The sequence below is a fragment of the Oncorhynchus mykiss genome, chromosome 19 (genome assembly GCF_057628025.1).
Source record: "Oncorhynchus mykiss isolate SJ-2025 chromosome 19, ASM5762802v1, whole genome shotgun sequence".
In the NCBI taxonomy this organism is placed as follows: Eukaryota; Metazoa; Chordata; class Actinopteri; order Salmoniformes; family Salmonidae; genus Oncorhynchus; species Oncorhynchus mykiss.
The window spans coordinates 44485519-44505183 of record NC_143040.1 but is presented as its reverse complement, the minus strand read 5'-3'; the positions used below and the strand labels follow the sequence as shown (position 1 = coordinate 44505183).

General features: G+C 41.8%; 1 protein-coding gene across 1 annotated transcript; it reads left to right on the top strand.

Moving 5' to 3' along the window:
- The first annotated feature begins 14393 nt into the window (after positions 1 to 14393).
- LOC110497729 (NF-kappa-B inhibitor alpha) lies at positions 14394 to 17144 on the top strand. Its single transcript, XM_021574049.3, has 6 exons — positions 14394 to 14741; positions 15253 to 15358; positions 15545 to 15758; positions 15946 to 16034; positions 16165 to 16422; positions 16646 to 17144. The coding sequence occupies exons 1-6, from the start codon at positions 14449 to 14451 to the stop codon at positions 16688 to 16690; spliced, it is 1005 nt and encodes a 334-aa protein (XP_021429724.3). The 5' UTR covers positions 14394 to 14448; the 3' UTR covers positions 16691 to 17144.
- Positions 17145 to 19665: the final 2521 nt, after the last annotated feature.

The following is a 19665-nucleotide window of genomic DNA, read 5'->3' as shown; positions in this document are numbered from 1 at the left end:
TGAAAATGACAAAAAATAAAAAATAGCCCATAACATTTTTATTTAATCCTAATAATGTCATTGCATATGACTAATATTAATATTATGCCACAAATACAACAAGGATAGGTCGTTATTTCCTAAATCATGTTGATTATAATAGAGTGACTCCCTCTCTCCAAGCAAAGTGCGTAATGAATGAATGATCTGCTTCCTCACGCGCCTAACCTTTCTGGGAATTCTTTATTCGGATTTGAATTATCCTGCTGTTGATAAGCGACTAGCAATTAAGATGACACGATTGTTTTGGTTTTCTGTTCTGTTGGCATGCCGCGTAATTTATAGCATTTATGAAAAGTCTGTTGTCTTAATCTGTCCATTTGATGCACTTTACCTGCTTTCTCATTTGTTTTGTGGGGCTGCAAGCTGTGCGCGCAGTAACGAATGTAAACCGCGCGATTAAGCCGTTTAAATTGAGAGGCAGCTCTTCCAGATGCAATCTTTCAACAGCCATTAGTAGGACCTAACCTAAGCCAACAATGTTACAGAAACATCCATTAGACTTACGAATGCTCCCCTTGAGTAGCCTATATACGTCTCCTTGACAGACATCTTCATGTTTTACATGTGTGCGTGATTTTACCAACTGTCATTAAAACTGGGTACAGTGACACGGATTGGAGGAGCCCAATTAGGCCTATCAACAATAAAACACAGATGTTATCTCTCCACACCTTTTAATCTGTCGCCTGAATGCAGATGGTTTTGATTCAAACAGATCCCCTTATCAGAATGATATAGCCTAGGTAGTGCCTAAGATGGTAAGTATACCTACGTTCATCGATAGGCCTGTCCTTCATGTTCATTTATTCAGCCTTTAGGTCTACTGTGCTTTTACAGATGGCCATCCTAATTTGTCAGCATTCAGAACCAGCCTATATAAACCTGTAGGCTATTTTATCAGTTAAGGTCATAAGATAATGAGATGTGCCATTGCTTTTTTCATTAGGGACGTAGCACCCTATCTGTTCTCTCTTTGTTGCGTTATCGATGGGATCTATCAGATATCTAACAGAATATCTCCGTGTCCGTTTTCCCTAGTGAGACTAACGCGCTATCTCCGCTGCAGAAGTAGTGATGCTCACGGCACTGACAAGAGAAGATAATTGGTGGCGGAGACCCAACCCACCGATAACCTGCCAGCGGGAAAGAGGGCATTTACGTTTCTCCTGCCCTCGTTGCGAAGCTGGGAACGCAGATAAGAGATCAGAGAAGCAAATACATTTTTATCCCGGGGGAGCGTATCGCTCTGGCCCTGGTGGTTTACAATATGTTGTGCCGAGTTGGTTCGTGGTTAGGGGGCGTCCCTGGAAATTAATCAAAGCGGATGAGCGTGAGAACCGGCACTTCCTTTTGACGTGCGCTTGACAAGGGCCACCTGGGGAATTAAGAGGTGTCCCTGTACAGAGTGTTATAACATCCGATGCGAATTCAGTAGAAATCACAATTAGGCTTTGCACCAAGTAGTATTAAAAACATCTAATATATTTTAATTGTGGGCCTACGCTTGCATTATTTATTCTAGTCTATTTTAGCAGGCTATGTCATGCATAGCCTACGTCCTGTTTAATGAAATAAATCTAATCAACATTAGGGAAACATTTACAACACTATTTGTTCATGGCACTCATAGGCCTATGCTACTTCGTTCAGAAATTGAACTTTTGAAATATTTTTCATTGTCAAAATGTAAACAACATTTGTTTCGACCTTGGCCGGATTTTTGAACGTTTCTTCTTGCTAGATAGACTTACGGCTTTGACAAGATTAGCCCCGATGTCAGATTATTGAGATGTCATCTGTGTGATCAATGCCTTCCTCTAATCCCACAGACTGCTGAAAATGAATTTATTGATTTTTCTTTTTCATCCGTTTTAAAGTATTACTGGACTACAGCCTGGACTACAGCCTGGCATGTGGTCACAGTGGCCTATAATCGCTTAGTCCTTATAATAATATGCATTTTTTTCTTATGCTCTTTGTTTTTATTTAATCGATGTTGGGGACCTCGTACTACTAAGCATTATATGATGTTTAAGTGTGTGTGTTGGATTCAGGGTCGGCTCTCTTGTTAGTGCGTGGTGCGGTGGTGTTTCAGCACCGCGGGAGACGGACAGCTCCAGCCTCAGCTTCAGCCCTGCAAGATTTGGCAGCTCCCTGACCGACAGATTGCTCAGTAATTACATTTTTGATTGTTCTTAATTAGCACTCATGTTCTGCCCAGCCCGCTAGAAAGAAGACATGGACAACCTTGTTTATGACTTAAATGGAAACATCTTTCGTTCTTTCTTTCTTTTCATGATTACATTATTTATCTCTGTCTACATGTAGTCCTACCTAGCTAGAATAATATAGGCCTACTGCTGTAAAGGTCGACTGGTAAATCAAAGTCTTCAGAACATGCATAGGCTTTTTTTCTTCTTCATGAACTAAAGGAATATGTCTGTCCTCTGTCGCCATCTTCTGGTGCCTTGTGATTAGTTCGTGCTCAAATTAGTGCATGTAGGTTACATTTTTCACTTTATTTCAGAATGTCAGATTCTTATGTTTCTTGTGCTGTGCTTGAACTGGGATGTTGCTGTTGTGTAGCTAGTGATATCGGTTCAACCCAATACATCACATGTATCCAAATCAGGTGTTTTCAGACTGCCTTTAACCCTGTGTGACCCACGGTTGCATTTGTCCTAAACTGCATTCCGTACAGGTCCTAAACTAAAAAATTATGTCAAACACTACATAGTGCATCTCTTCTGACCCAGATGTATCTCTTAGTAATATTTGTTGTGTGTCAATATGATTATTGTGGCATCAGTAGCCTCTGAAACATTAGAACCTGTCCACTTGTCTGACACCACATTGGTCCCCTACACAAGCATATGTTGTAAGCCATCCATGCCAAGTACATGACTTAAAGAGATGGATGAAGAGATGGAGAAACAAACATTCTGAGCTACAGCTAGAGAGGTAAGTGTTGTAAAAACGCATCATTGGGCTTAAAGGGTTGCCAAGCTGAGACGTAAACCATGTTTCCATCCACAGTTTTTTTTTATGCGAGTACAGTCATACCTGTAAAAAAAAAATAAAAAAATGACGACAGCTGTGATAAAAAAAAAACATAAAAAAAATAAATAACATTTCGGTAGGAGTTTATAAATGCAAACAGATTATTTGTTCACTTGACATGGTGGGACCATTTTCCCATGATGTCATGCAAAGAAGCACTGAGTTTGAAGGTAGGCCTTGAAATACATCCACAGGTACACCTCCAATTGACTCAAATTATGTTAATTAGCCTATCAGAAGCTTATAAAGCCATGACATAATTTTCTGGAATTTCCAAGCTGTTTAAAGGCACAGTGAACTTAGTATATGTAAACTTCTGAAAAACTGAGTTTAAATGTATTTGGCTAAGGTGTATGTAAACTTCAGACTTCAACTGTACAGGTGTTCTTCCTAACTCAGTTGCCGGAGAGTAAGGAAACCACTCAGGGATTTCACCATGAGCCCATTTGTGACTTTTAACCAGTTACATAGTTTTCTCCTATCGTAGCCATTAAACTGAGGATGGATCAACAACATTTTAGTTACGCCACAATTCTAACCTACTTGACAGAGGGAAAAGAAGGAAGCCTGTACAGAATACAAATATTCCAAAACATGCATCATGTTTGCAATAAAAAAAAATGTGGTAAAGCAATTCACTTTTTCTCCTTAATGCAAAGTGTTATGTTTGGAGCAAATCCAATACAACACATTACTGAGTACCACTCTCCATATGTTTGACCATAGTGGTGGCTACATCATGTTATGGGTATGCTTGTAATCATTAAGGACTGTGGAGTGTTTCAGAATAAAAAAATAAACAGAATGGAGCTAAGCACAGGCAATAGCCTAGAGGAAAACCTGGTTCAGTCTGCTTTCCACCAGACACTGCAAGATTAATTCACCTTTCAGCAAATCTACACTGGAGTTGCTTACCAAGAAGACCGTGAATGTTCCTAAATGGCCGAGTTACAGATTTGACTCAAATCTGCTTGAAAATCTATTTGAAGACCTGAAAATGTTTCTTCAGCAATGATGAACAACCAATTTGATAGAGCTTAAAGAAGAATGGGAAAACTTTGCACAATCCAGGTGTGGAAAGCTTAGAGACTTACCCAGAAAGACTCACAGCTGTAATGGTCGCTAAATGTGATTTAGGGAGTTGAATACTTACAGTGGGGCAAAAAAGTATTTAGTCAGCCACCAATTGTGCAAGTTCTCCCACTTTAAAAGATGAGAGAGGCCTGTAATTTTCATCATGGGTACATTTCAACTATGACAGACAAAATGAGAAAAAAAATCCAGAAAATCACATTGTAGGATTTTTAATGAATTTATTTGCAAATTATGGTGGAAATTAAGTATTTGGTCACCTACAAACAAGCAAGATTTCTGGCTCTTACAGACCTGTAACTTCTTCTTTAAGAGGCTCCTCTGTCCTCCACTCGTTACCTATATTAATGGCACCTGTTTGAACTTGTTATCAGTATAAAAGACACCTGTCCACAACCTCAAACAGTCATACTCCAAACTCCACTATGGCCAAGACCAAAGAGCTGTCAAAGGACACCAGAAACAAAATTGTAGACCTGCACCAGGCTGGGAAGACTGAATCTGCAATAGATAAGCAGCTTGGTTTGAAGAAATCAACTGTGGGAGCAATTATTAGGAAAGGGAAGACATATAAGACCACTGATAATCTCCCTCCATCTGGGGCTCCGCGCAAGATCTCACCCCGTGGGGTCAAAATGATCACAAGAACGGTGAGCAAAAATCCCAGAACCAGACGGGGGGACCTAGTGAATGACCTGCAGAGAGCTGGGACCAAAGTAACAAAGCCTACCATCAGTAACACACTACGCCGCCAGGGATAGTCCTGCAGTGCCAGACGTGTCCCCCTGCTTAAGCCAGTATATGTCCAGGCCCGTCTGAAATTTGCTAGAGAGCATTTGGATGATCCAGAAGAAGATTGAGAGAATGTCATATGGTCAGATGAAACCAAAATATAACTTTTTGGGAAAAACTCAACTCGTCGTGTTTGGAGGGCAAAGAATGCTGAGTTGCATCCAAAGAACACCATACCTACTGTGAAGCATGGGGGTGGAAACATCATGCTTCGGGGCTGTTTTTCTGCAAAGGGACCAGGACGACTGATCCATGTAAAGGAAAGAATGAATGGGGCCATGTATCGTGAGATTTTGAGTGAAAACCTCCTTCCATCAGCAAGGGCATTGAAGATGAAACGTGGCTGGGTCTTTCAGCATGACAATGATCCCAAACACACCGCCCGGGAAACAAAGGAGTGGCTTCGTAAGAAGCATTTCAAGGTCCTGGAATGGCCTAGCCAGTCTCCATATCTCAACCCCATAGAACATCTTTGGAGGGAGTTGAAAGTCCGTGTTGCCCAGCAACAGCCCCAAAACATCACTGCTCTAGAGGAGATCTGCATGGGGGAATGGGCCAAAATACCAGCAACAGTGTGTGAAAACCTTGTGAAGACTTACAGAAAACGTTTGACCTCTGTCATTGCCAACAAAGGGTATATAACAAAGTATTGAGATAAACTTTTGTTATTGACCAAATACTTAATTTCCACCATAATTTGCAAATAAATTCTTTAAAAATCCTACAATGTGATTTTCTGGATTTTTTTTCCTCATTTTGTCTGTCATAGTTGAAGTGTACCTATGATGACAATTACAGGCCTCTCTCATCTTTTTAAGTTGGAGAACTTGCACAATTGGTGGCTGAATAAATACTTTTTTGCCCCACTGTATGTAATCAATTGTATGGTTTAAACCACCCACTGTATGGGTTATTATTCATCCATTTTTTACATTAGAATTTCTCTCCCACTTTGACTTATTAGAGTATTGTGCATAGATCATTGACAAAAAATGAAAATTAAATCCATTATCATCCCACTTTGTAACACAAAGTTTGGACAAAGTCAAGGGGTGTGAATACTTTCTGAAGGCACTGTACAGTGCCTTGCGAAAGTATTCGGCCCCCTTTAACTTTGCGACCTTTTGCCACATTTCAGGCTTCAAACATAAAGATATAAAACTGTATTTTTTTGTGAAGAATCAACAACAAGTGGGACACAATCATGAAGTGGAATGACATTTATTGTATATTTCAAACTTTTTTAACAATGAAAAATTGGGCGTGCAAAATTAATCAGCCCCTTTACTTTCAGTGCAGCAAACTCTCTCCAGAAGTTCAGTGAGGATCTCTGAATGATCCAATGTTGACCTAAATGACTAATGATGATAAATACAATCCACCTGTGTGTAATCAAGTCTCCGTATAAATGCACCTGCACTGTGATAGTCTCAGAGGTCCGTTAAAAGCGCAGAGAGCATCATGAAGAACAAGGAACACACCAGGCAGGTCCGAGATACTGTTGTGAAGAAGTTTAAAGCCGGATTTGGATACAAAAAGATTTCCCAAGCTTTAAACATCCCAAGGAGCACTGTGCAAGCGATAATATTGAAATGGAAGGAGTATCAGACCACTGCAAATCTACCAAGACCTGGCCGTCCCTCTAAACTTTCAGCTCATACAAGGAGAAGACTGATCAGAGATGCAGCCAAGAGGCCCATGATCACTCTGGATGAACTGCAGAGATCTACAGCTGAGGTGGGAGACGCTGTCCATAGGACAACAATCAGTCGTATATTGCACAAATCTGGCCTTTATGGAAGAGTGGCAAGAAGAAAGCCATTTCTTAAAGATATCCATAAAAAGTGTCGGTTAAAGTTTGCCACAAGCCACCTGGGAGACACACCAAACATGTGGAAGAAGGTGCTCTGGTCAGATGAAACCAAAATTGAACTTTTTGGCAACAATGCAAACCGTTATGTTTGGCGTAAAAGCAACACAGCTGAACACACCATCCCCACTGTCAAACATGGTGGTGGCAGCATCATGGTTTGGGCCTGCTTTTCTTCAGCAGGGACAGGGAAGATGGTTAAAATTGATGGGAAGATGGATGGAGCCAAATACAGGACCATTCTGGAAGAAAACCTGATGGAGTCTGCAAAAGACCTGAGACTGGGACGGAGATTTGTCTTCCAACAAGACAATGATCCAAAACATAAAGCAAAATCTACAATGGAATGGTTCAAAAATAAACATATCCAGGTGTTAGAATGGCCAAGTCAAAGTCCAGACCTGAATCCAATCGAGAATCTGTGGAAAGAACTGAAAACTGCTGTTCACAAATGCTCTCCATCCAACCTCACTGAGCTCGAGCTGTTTTGCAAGGAGGAATGGGAAAAAATTTCAGTCTCTCGATGTGCAAAACTGATAGCGACTTACAGCTGTAATCGCAGCAAAAGGTGGCGCTACAAAGTATTAACTTAAGGGGGCTGAATAATTTTGCACGCCCAATTTTTCAGTTTTTGATTTGTTAAAAAAGTTTGAAATATCCAATAAATGTCGTTCCACTTCATGATTGTGTCCCACTTGTTGTTGATTCTTCACGAAAAAATACAGTTTTATATCTTTATGTTTGAAGCCTGAAATGTGGCAAAAGGTCGCAAAGTTCAAGGGGGCCAAATACTTTCGCAAGGCACTGTATATATTTTGGTTATAATGTGCATATGTATGTTGTATTATACAGGAAACATTTGAAAAGAGACCTAGGTCTCAATATGTCCTCCCTGTTAAAATAAAGTTTAATTAAGAAAATGAAGCATTTCCACTTATTCCATGTCTGACTTGAGAGCTGATGGTATGAAAATGTTTGGTCACTGTTGTTAACATGCCACAATTATATCAGAAAGCAATGCAAGCTGTAAAGACAAAGTTCACACAAAATACACAGTCATCCATTTCATTAACACACTTTATTGTTTTGCATTGGGTTGTATTGGGTTAATGTTTGACAAGGCAGCACACTCATCACGACTGTACAATTTGCTTTGTATTTTGATTCAGTAATTCACTAGTATTAACTATGAGTCACCATTCTTGTCTGCTCTCGGCCTTTGCTCAGTGTTTCAGAAACTCTTGTCTTGCGGAGTTTTAGGTATTTCCATCAATGCCCACCCCCATAATTTTCCTCCTCTACCAGTGAGATGCAGATTATAGGTTCTTACCAATGATATGTATTCACTAGATGACTGACAGGGGGCGCTGTTCGAAGACGCCATCCACCATTACGAAACTCTTCATAAGGAACAACCTCCATAGGTTTTATGGGATTTTACAGTATTTCAACGTAGTGTTTCAAGGACAAAAATACATGCATTTCTTTTGATCTAGTTTGGACTGCAACATAAGAACTATATAAAAATAAAACTATTTTATTTTGAGAAAGGATTGGCTTCTATTCAGCTCATACAATATTTGCTTCTATTCAGTTCATACAGTACTGTGTATTGTTTAAGAAATACGTATTACAGTGTCTGTAATGAATTTAAAAACAAAACAACGTATTCCTCTTCCAAAACCTATAGCTGTTGAAACGAAAACATGTAGCTCATCTCTATACACTACAAAGCAACACAATGTAGATTACTGTCATGTACAGGTGGAGAAGTTCTTGCATTATACCAAAATAATATGTTTTTAATATTGCTGACCAATTTAAGATCCATATTGTTACTCCCCCGTGAAGCCAGTAAAACATTAATTGCATTAGTTACGATCAATAAACGACTCTTAATACAATAAACTGTTCACTCAGACTGTAAAAAACACTTACTTCACTGATGGCCTTTTTGTATACATAATTTCATGCTAGGTTGCTGCTAACGTTAACTACAGTACATTCATTGCCAATGCACTATTTGTTCCAACAGTTGTGAAAGGACTATTACAAAATCCATAAGAACAGTTCTGTTGTTATGTATCACCACTTCATCCAGGCTTAATCATATCAACAATGGGCTATCATTTTGTAAACTAGAATAGCATACATGGACATTTGCTTACATGCGTTGCTATGGTTACACAGTACCACACGCCGTCAGGAGTTCAGAGCGGTCTGTCTCAAGATAGACCAAAAAAGTACATTTTCTACACTATTAATTGCGATACTTACATTACCAGTCAAACGTTTGGACACACCTACTCATTCAATGGTTTTTCTTTATTTTTACTATTTTCTACATTGTAGAATAATAGTGAAGACATCACAACTATTTTAGATTCTTCAAAGTAGTCACCCTTTGCCTTGATGCCACTTTGTACACTCTTGGTATTCTCTCAACCAGCTTCATGAGGAATGCTTTTCCAACAGTCTTGAAGGAGTTCCCACATATGCTGAGCACTTGATGGCTGCTTTTCCTTCACTCTGTTGTCCAACTCATCCCAAACCATCTCAATTGGGTTGAGGTCAGCTGATTGTGGAGGCCAGGTTATCTGATACAGCACAATCACTCTCCTTCTTGGTCAAATAGCCAATTGCACAGCCTGGAGATGTGTTTTGAAAAACAAATGATTGTCCCACTAAGCGCAAACCAGATGGAATGGCGTATCGCTGCAGAATGCTGTGGTAGCTATGCTGGTTAAATGTGCCTTGAATTCTAAATAAATCACCAACAATGTCCAGCAAAGCAACCCCACACGATCTCACCTCCTCCTCCATGCTTCACAGTGGGAACCACACATGCGAAGATCATCCGTTCACCTACTCTGCATCTCACAAAGACATGGCGGTTGAAACCACAAATCTCAAATTTGGAATCATCAGACTAAAGGACAGATTTCAACTGGTCTAATTGCTCGTGTTTCTTGGCCGTCTTTTTATTGCCGTCTTTTAGTAGTGGTTTCTTTGCAGCAATTCGACCATGAAGGCCTGATTCAGACAATCTCCTCTGAACAGTGTGTATTTGTATTTAATTTTTTACTTTTACCCATTTTTCTCTGAAATTTTATGGTATCAAATTGGTAGTTACAGTCTTGTCTCATCGATACAACTCCCATACGGACTCGGAAGAGGCATGCATCCTCTGAAACACAAACCAGCCAAGCCGCATTGCTTCTTGACACAATGCTGCTTAACCCAGTAGCCAGCCACCCCAATGTGTCTGAGGAAACACTGTACACCTGGCCACTGTGTCAGTGTGCATTGTGCCCGGCCCACCACAGGAGTCACTGCAAGAATATCCCTGCTGGCCAAACCCTCCCCTAACCCAGACAATGCTGGGCCAATAATTGACAATTATTGTGCGCCATCCCATGGGTCTCCCGGTCGCGGCTGGCTGCGACGGAGCCAGGACTTGAACCAGGATCCCTCGTGGCACAGCTAGCACTGTGATGCAGTGATGCACTGCACCACTCAGGAGGCCCTCCCCTCAACAGTTGATGTTGAGATGTGTCTGTTACTTGAACTCTGTAAAGCATTTATTTGGGATGCAATCTGAGGTGCAGTTAACTCTAATTAGCTTATCCTCTGCAGCAGAGGTACAGTTGAAGTCAGAAGTTTACATACACTTAGGTTGGAGTCATTAAAACTCGTTTTTCAACCACTCCACACATTTATTGTTAACAAACTATAGTTTTGGCAAGTCGGTTAGGACATCTACTTTGTGCATGACACAAGTAATGTTTCCAACAATTGTTCTCAGACAGATCATTTCATTTATAATTCACTGTATCACAATTGTGGGTCAGAGGTTTACATACACTAAGTTGACTGTGCCTTTAAACAGCTTGGAAAATTCCAGAAAATTATGTCATGGCTTTAGAAGCTTCTGATAGGCTAATTGACATAATTTGAGACAATTGGAGGTGTACCTGTGGATGTATTTCAAGGCCTACCTTCAAATGCAGTGCCTCTTTGCTAGACTTCATGGGAAAAAAATAAATACAATTGTAGACCTCCACAAGTCTGGTTCATCCTTGGGAGCAATTTCCAAACGCCGGAAGGTACCACATTCATCTGTATAAACAATAGTACGCAAGTATAAACACCGTGGGACCACGCAGCCGTCATGCCGCTCAGGAAGGAGACGCGTTCTGTCTCCTTCCTTGGTATATTAAGTGTATTTTATGTCATTGTTTTTTACAAGGTTGAGTTTCCTTGGAAACTCCCATCCACCCATCACATATTATTCCTGCAGCAATGCTTGTTGTTAAGTGTTTCTATTACAATGTCAGGTGAGACATTTTCTCTTGAAAATGAATATACTGCATTTCTTATACTTAGTGTGTGTGTTTCTGCGTGCACACTCATTAGTGTAACAAGAGAGTCTCCCATCCCCCTTGTTGTTTACACACAGTTAGCAAGAGACAGACATTCTTGTTGTTCCTCAAAAAGTACTCCATGTCCCGGGAGTTTCCTACCACGTCTGGTCCACCCAGTCATGTGTCTCAATAGAATATCTCAAGAGAACATTCCATACAAGGCCTCTCATAATAGGAGATTAAAAACGTGATGGCCTCCCGTACCTAGACTTTAAAGTCAGATTTAAGTCTTGTGTTACAGGGAAGTAAACATGACTTATTTCCTTTATTGCAAATCAGGTATTTTTCTGCCACCTGCCTTGTCAAATGATTAGTTGTTTTGTTATACTGGTTATTGATCAAATCCTGGGTCAACCCTAGTCAAACAGACTCAAAAGCACCCTTTATACCTGGTTGTGTCTTTTGTCCTGATCTTGTCGACATTCTGATTATGCCCACGTTTTTAGACAGGTGGAGACAATCAAAAGGAACATTGTGATCTGATTGTGAAATGTTCATCTTTCCCACCTCCCGAGGTACAGTAGTCAGACACTCATTGTGTCTGGATATCTTACAAGTGTAGACAGAACTGAACAGAGACTATTTAAATCATCATTATTCGGTTCTCTAAAATCATTGACAGGTGGCACCATTGATAACATAAATGCGTCTTACAATAAATAGGATTTAGAAAGAATAGTTGTGAAATAATTTGCATAAAGGAATGAACCAGGAAACCGGGTCACAATGCAGACCCAGTAGATAAGACACATTTTAATACCATATGTAGACACATTTCTGGAAATGTGGGCACGATCAGAATGTAGAGTAGATCAGGACCCATGTTAGCACCAGGTATACACAGGGCTAGAATGTCAACAAATGGTTCTTCTTCTTTTCTTCCCCCAGTTCAGTTGGGTCCTATCAGAGGTATTAGTCATGTTTTGTCAGTCTATGAAGTCAGATGAACAGTGGTTACCACTAGAGTGCGTATGTTCCTGCCAGTGTGGTCTGGTAACATGGAGATAGTTGCTGTGTTTCTGTTGCTTTGAAGAGAAATGTACCTTGATATGTGTGATTGCGTTTCATCCCCTGTGTTATGCAAATAGGAAGACCCCTAGAATACCCTGTGTTGTTCAGAACCGCACAATTTGAACAGTAAAGTAAATTGGCACCCAGGATAAATAAGCAAACACAGGACTTTCCCTTAGAACTGCATTACAATTAGGAAATATTATACACTGCTCAAAAAAAAAGGGAACACTAAAATAACACATCCTAGATCTGAATGAATGAAATATTCTTATTAAATACTTTTTTCTTTACATAGTTGAATGTGCTGACAACAATCACACAAATGATCAATGGAAATCAAATGTCTCAACCCATGGAGGTCTGGATTTGGAGTCACACTCAAAATTATAGTGGAAAACCACACTACAGGCTGATCCACCTTTGACGTAATGTCCTTAAAACAAGTCAAAATGAGGCTCAGTAGTGTGTGTGGCCTCCACGTGCCTGTATGACCTCCCTACAACGCCTGGGCATGCTCCTGATGAGGTGACGGATGGTCTCCTGAGGGATCTCCTCCCAGACCTGGACTAAAGCATCCGCCAACTCCTGGACAGTCTGTGGTGCAACGTGGTGTTGGTGGATGGAGCGAGACATGATGTGCTCAATTGGATTCAGGTCTGTGGAACGGGCGGGCCAGTCCATAGCATCAATGCCTTCCTCTTGCAGGAACTGCTGACACACTCCAGCCACATGAGGTCTTGCATTAGGAGGAATCCAGGGCCAACCGCACCAGCACATGGTCTCACAAGGGGTCTGAGGATCTCATCTCGGTACCTAATGGCAGTTAGGCTACCTTTGGCGAGCACATGGAGGGCTGTGCGCCCCCCTCCCCCAAAGAAATGCCACCCCACACCATGACTGACCCACCGCCAAACCGTTCATGCTGGAGGATGTTGCAGGCAGCAGAACGTTCTCCACGGCGTCTCCAGACTCTGTCATGTCAGTCACGTGCTCAGTGTGAGAGTGCTTTCATCTGTGAAGAGCACAGGGCGCCAATGGCGAATTTGCCAATCTTGGTGTTCTCTGGCAAATGCCAAACGTCCTGCACGGTGTTGGGCTGTAAGCACAACCCCCACTCATGGAGTCTGTTTCTGACCGTTTGAGCAGACACATGCACATTTGTGGCCTGCTGGAGGTCATTTTGCAGGGCTCCTCCTGCTCCTCCTTGCACAAAGGCGGAGGTAGTGGTCCTGCTGCTGGGTTGTTGCCCTCCTACGGCCTCCTCCACGTCTCCTGATGTACTGGCCGGTCTCCTGGTAGCGCCTCCATGCTCTGGACACTACGCTGACAGACACAGCAAAGCTTCTTGCCACAGCTCGCATTGATGTGCCATCCTGGATGAGCTGCACTACCTGAGCCACTTGTGTGGGTTGTAGACTCATCGTCTCATGCTACCACTAGAGTGAAAGCACCGCCAGCATTCAAAAGTGACCAAAACATCAGCCAGGAAGCATAGGAACTGAGAGGTGGTCTGTGGTCACCACCTGCAGAACCACTCCTTTATTGGGGGTGTCTTGCTAATTGCCTATAATTTCCACCTGTTGTCTATTCCATTTGCACAACAGCATGTGAAATCTATTGTCAATCAGTGTTGCTTCCTAAGTGGACAGTTTGATTTCACAGATGTGTGATTGACTTGGAGTTACATTGTGTTGTTTAAGTGTTCCCTTTATTTTTTTGAGCTATATATATATATATATATATATCATTGCAAAGGGACAAAATATTTAAAAATAAAAACATTTGATAGGTCTACTCAGCCAGTAGGCTACTAGCCGACTAGATCATAGCCTATAATCTCTATGCACAAAATCGTATTTTGTTTTCTTGACACAATTTAATTTCATGAGTGAATGTATTTGTTTTGTTTTTCACTTCACTTTTTCGCTATTCTTTGCTTTTATGTAGGATTATGCAAAAATATCCAATCCCCTTTGCAGTGTTCTAACATAAACCTAATCTGTTGAGGCCACAAGTATGAAAATGCAGAATTGAAATATGTGGGGCCCAAATTTCCCCATGGAGACCGTTTGGAGTCCTGCGTACCGCCTGGAAATCCCCCACCCTGTGTTGACTCCTCCCCCTCCGGCACTACTGAGAATTTAAAGCTGGTGTATGTCAAGATCCGAATTACTACCAGCACTGCAGCCAGTGTCAACAATGGACCTTCATCGAGCTAGTATCCTCAACCACATGGATTATAACACTGATGCTCGACATTCTAAGGATAGGAAAGTGCAATCTATCAACGAAGAGCGGCTGGACAGCGGCCTTGACTCTCTCAAAGACGAGGAATATGAAGTTGTCGCCAGTGAGCTCGAGTGTCTTCGTGTGGATTGTTCCTCACCGCAGAGAGACGAATGCGGCAATGAACCTTGGAAGGAACACGTTTTAGAGGACGGAGACACGTATGTTGAGATACTTTAATCAAATCAAGACATTCAAGTTTTGTTTCGAGTTAAATCGACTGTTATTTCTCGGTTACATAATAAGCTCATTTTTGTAGTCGACTAATTATAGCGCAATTATGGTTGTCTTCCTGTGTGCAAAAGTTGCATTTGCAATCTAAACAATGCACAAGGAAGGTATTTGGGGGAGAGTGATTATGGCCATTGTGGGCTTTACGTAAACAAACCTTTCAGAACGGAATGTACTATGGCTGGGGGTCAAAGTAGGCGGCGCTCACACTCCGCTGGTCTGGAAAGTCCCGGGCCTCGTGCCAGAAACCAGATACGCTGCAACGTGCGCCAGTGCCTCAAGCCACCACTAGTAGAAATAGCTTGAGGGAAAGGTGTGACGACTATGAAGTGCTGCCTGTTTTTCATTCCAAGTTTTAACCTTATGTCGTATTCATGAATCATGTTCACTTATTTTTGAGTAGTCTGAGCAGTTAATAATTCCCCCTTTTCTTCTAATCAGGCTTCTCCACCTTGCCATTATCCATGAAGCCAAGGACTGTGCAAGGAAGTTGATAGAGCTGTCCTGCAATGAGCCTTTCCTCAATCAACAGAACTACCAGAGACAGGTACATATAGTTAAGACCTGCACAAGTACAGTAAATGCTTAGATAGAATACAAGGTGTGTGTATGAGAGGGAATGAAGTAGATGCACAAATACAGTAAAAGGTGTGTGTGCGAGAGATCGAGAGTGGGGCAGCGAGAGACTCGTACTTCCAGTTCCTAACCATACCCGTCCTGCTCCCCTATACAGACTCCGCTCCATCTGGCTGTGATCACAGAGCAGGCTGAGATAGTGGAGCGTCTGCTGAGGGCTGGCTGTGACCCAATGCTAGTGGACGACAGTGGCAATACAGCCCTCCACATCGCCTGTAGGAAGGGCTCTCTCACCTGCTTCAGTGTCCTCACCCAGACCCAGGGCTGCTCTACCCAGCTCCCAGCCATCATGGCCACACCAAACTACAGTGGTAAGACACTGAAAAACAGTTTATTTTCTGTTACTTATTTCAGCTTGTGGGGAACCTGTGGCCATTACTGGAACTAAACAATTACAAAAATGTTTAACAATGTTACTGTAGTAATTACACAGGTATAAGAGCAACTTAATGTAAAGTATTACCCTGTTCTCTGACCATTGGTCTTTCACTGATTCAGGTCAGAACTGTTTGCATCTGGTCTCTATCCATGGCTTTCTCTCGCTTGTGGAGAGCCTTGTTGCTCTCGGAGCTGACATCGATGCACAGGTAGGCTATGCAGCAAGTTAGCCTTTTTTCAACCCCACCCTCACAATAGTCCATTTGATTATGTTATTCACATTTCCTAAAAAAGCACCCAAATGCTGTGTATTTCCCATTAACTTATTTGGCATTCCAGGAGCAGTGTAATGGCCGCAGCCCTCTTCATCTGGCTGTGGACCTACAGAACCTGGACTTGGTACGGCTCCTGGTCAATAACGGTGCTAACGTCAACAGCCTGACCTATGGAGGTCACACGCCGTACCACTTGACCTACGGTCGCCAGAACGCCGCCATCCAAAGGGAACTGTATGAGCTGACGGCTCAGGAGTTGAGAGAACTGCCAGACAGTGAGTCTGAGGACAGTGAAGAAGAGGGACAGTCTGATGAGGAAGAGGTGAGTGTGACTGAACTGATGCGAGTATGTGGACTGTAGGTGTGTGAGGCATCTCTACTGTGTGTGATTGCTTATGCAGCGTAGGGTTTTTCCATATTCTCTGGTGAAATGGCTGTGAAAACGGTTCAGCATATCTAACTGTACATCATGAGTGAACCTAGCAGATTGGATGTTTTAGACAGTCATAAACTTTGGCTCTAATCCACCTTCTTTCCTTTCGCAGGTAACATGTTGGTATGATGACATTCAATGGAATATGCACAAGTAGGAAGTCGACCGAAGAACCTGTAGAGAACAGTAGTACAGACAGGGAGAAGCTCTGCTGCCCACAGGCTCTAGCTATGGTACAGTGGCATGCCCAGCAGTGGTGCCAACCTCAGAGGTTGAGGATGGCAGAAGGCTGGGGTACACGCTAGGACTGACATAGTGATGATGGACAGTGTGAACCAATGAGAAGATGCCAAATAAACTAAATGGATGCCAATAAATAATGGTCTTTATGGCTCTCTGATAGATACTCATTATCACAAAGCTTACATCCAACCAACGATGTAATAGCATCAGCATGTATTATATTGTAAATGGCTGTGAATACAAATACATATATTTTTTTATAACTGTAAATGTATAAAGTTTGACATTACTGTAAATGTTATCCATTGCGTGAGGAAAGGTAAAGCAAACCACAAACTCCAGTAAATTAAAACATGACATTTAACTTCGCCTTGATTTCTGGTGTTTTTCCATCAGTGTGGGAGATAGTGATGAAAAAAAAAAGCATTTTTATTTTTCCAGTACTTGAAAGTGCAGGCAACATGCCCAATGGACTATTTGGAATGTGACCAACTCTGAGACTGAATTATTTAATTATGTTAAATATATCAAACAGATCCTGAAAAGTTAGTGTTCAAGACACACATTATTATGAAGATATAATGGCAAACCACAAATGCCTGAACAGAATAAGGGACTGAAGTGTAAGGATGCTGGTGATCAGGCTTCAGAATGAGTAGCAGGCAGGAAGAGCCGTAACATATATTCATAGACTTGTAGAGGTCTGTATCTATATTATTATAGCGGAGTAAAATGGAATTTCCTGTAAGGGAAGGGCCAAGATGGGCAGCGTTGAAAATTCCGCTGGGGAGTCATAGTTCCCAGACACGCTATTCCAGACATGAGGAACTTCACGGAATTCCTCTCTTACAATTAGTCAGAAGGGATTCTCCAATGTAATTATGGTCACGTGATGAGGAAGATACAGCATAACTAACTGCGTGTTTGAACAAACTGCTAGAAATCTGATACTAGTGCCAGTGTGGTTGTACATGCTAAAATTCTCACGGGATTCTACCATAGAGCTACTAGTGTTGATACTACAAAGATGAGTAATTTTGCCCCCGTCGCTCTACTTTCCAGTGGTATATTCTCAAAGAAACCTCTGCAAGTGAAGGCAAATGATTTAGTCATAGCATACTCCCTCAAAGCCCTAAGTGAGCAGGAAACACAGAGGGGCAGTCAGGCAATTCAGAAAAGCGCCCCAATGGGGGTTAAGAGGGACTCGTATGACTCAGCATGACAAGGAGAAATGACAAAGCCTTCGGATGGAAAATCCGGACTGTCTTCATGAAGGGGAATATACAGTATTCAGACCCCTTCCACTTTTTCAACATTTTGTTACAGCCTAAAATGTTTTCCCTCAATCTACACACAATACACCATAATGACAAAGAGAGAACAAGTTTTTAGAAATGTTTGCAAATGTATTAAAAATAAAATACCTTACTTACATAACTATTCAAACCCTTTGCTATGAGACTCAATTATTTATTTGATTTCCCCTTTATTTAACCAGTTAGGCCAGTTGAGAACAACTGCAACCTGGCCAAGATAAAGCAAAGCAGTGCGACAGAGTTACACATGGGATAAACAAATGTATAGTCAAAAACACAATAGAAGAATCTATATACAGTGGGTGCAAATGTAGTACGATTAGGGGGGTAAGGCAATAAATAGGCCATAGTGGCAAAATAACATTTTAGCAATTAAACACAAGAGTGATAAATGTGCAGAAAATGAATGTGCAAGTAGAGATACTGGGGTGCAAAGGAGCAAAAGAAAGAATAATATGGGGATGAGGTAGTTGGGTGGGCTATTAACAGATTGGCTGTGTACAGGTGCAATGATCGGTAAGCTGCTCTGACAGCTGATGCTTAAAGTTAGTGAGGGAGATATAAGACTCAAGCTTCAGTGATTTTTGCAATTCGTTCCAGTCATTGGCAGCAGAGAACTGGAAGGAAAGGCGGACAAACGAGGAGTTGGCTTTGGGGATGACCAGTGAAATATACCTGCTGGAGGGCGTGCTACGGGTGGGTGCTGCTATGGTTACCAGTGAGCTGAGAAAAGGCGGGGCTTTATCTAGCAAAGACTTATAGATGACCTGGAGCCAGTGGGTTTGGCGATGAATATGAAGCGAGGGCCAGCCAACGAGAGTATACAGGTCGCATTGGTGGGTGGTATATGGGGCTTTGGTGACAAAACGGATGGCACCGTGATAGACTACATCCAATTTGCTGAGTAGAGTGCTGGAAGCTATTTTGTAAATGACATCGCCAAAGTTAAGGATCGGTAGGATAGTCAGTTTTATGAGGGTATGTTTGGCAACGTGAGTGAAAGAGGCTTTGTTGAGAAATACGAAGCTGATTCTAGATTTCATTTTGGATAGGATATGCTTAATGTGAGTCTGGAAGGAGAGTTTACAGACTGGAAGGAGAGTCTAACCAGACACCTAGGTATTTGTAGTTGTCCACATATTCTAAGTCAGAACCATCCAGAATAGTGATGCTAGATGGGCGGACGGGGTCGGGCAGCGATCGGTTGAAGAACATGCATTTAGTTTTACTTGCATTTAAGAGCAGTTGGAGGCCACGGAAGGAGTGTTGTATGGCATTGAAGCTCGTCTGGAGGTTTGTTAACACAGTGTCCAAAGAAGGGCCAGAAGTATACAGAATGGTGTCGTCTGCGTAGAGGTGTATCAGAGAATCACCAGAAGCAAGAGTGACATCATTGATGTCTACAGAGAAAAGATATTGAGCTCAGGTGCATCCTTATTCCATTGATCATCCTTGAGATGTTTCTACAACTTGATTGGAGTCCACCTGTGGTAAATCCAATTGATTGGACATGATTTAGAAAGGCCTGTCTACATAAGGTCCTAGAGTTGACCGTGCATGTCTGAGCAAAATC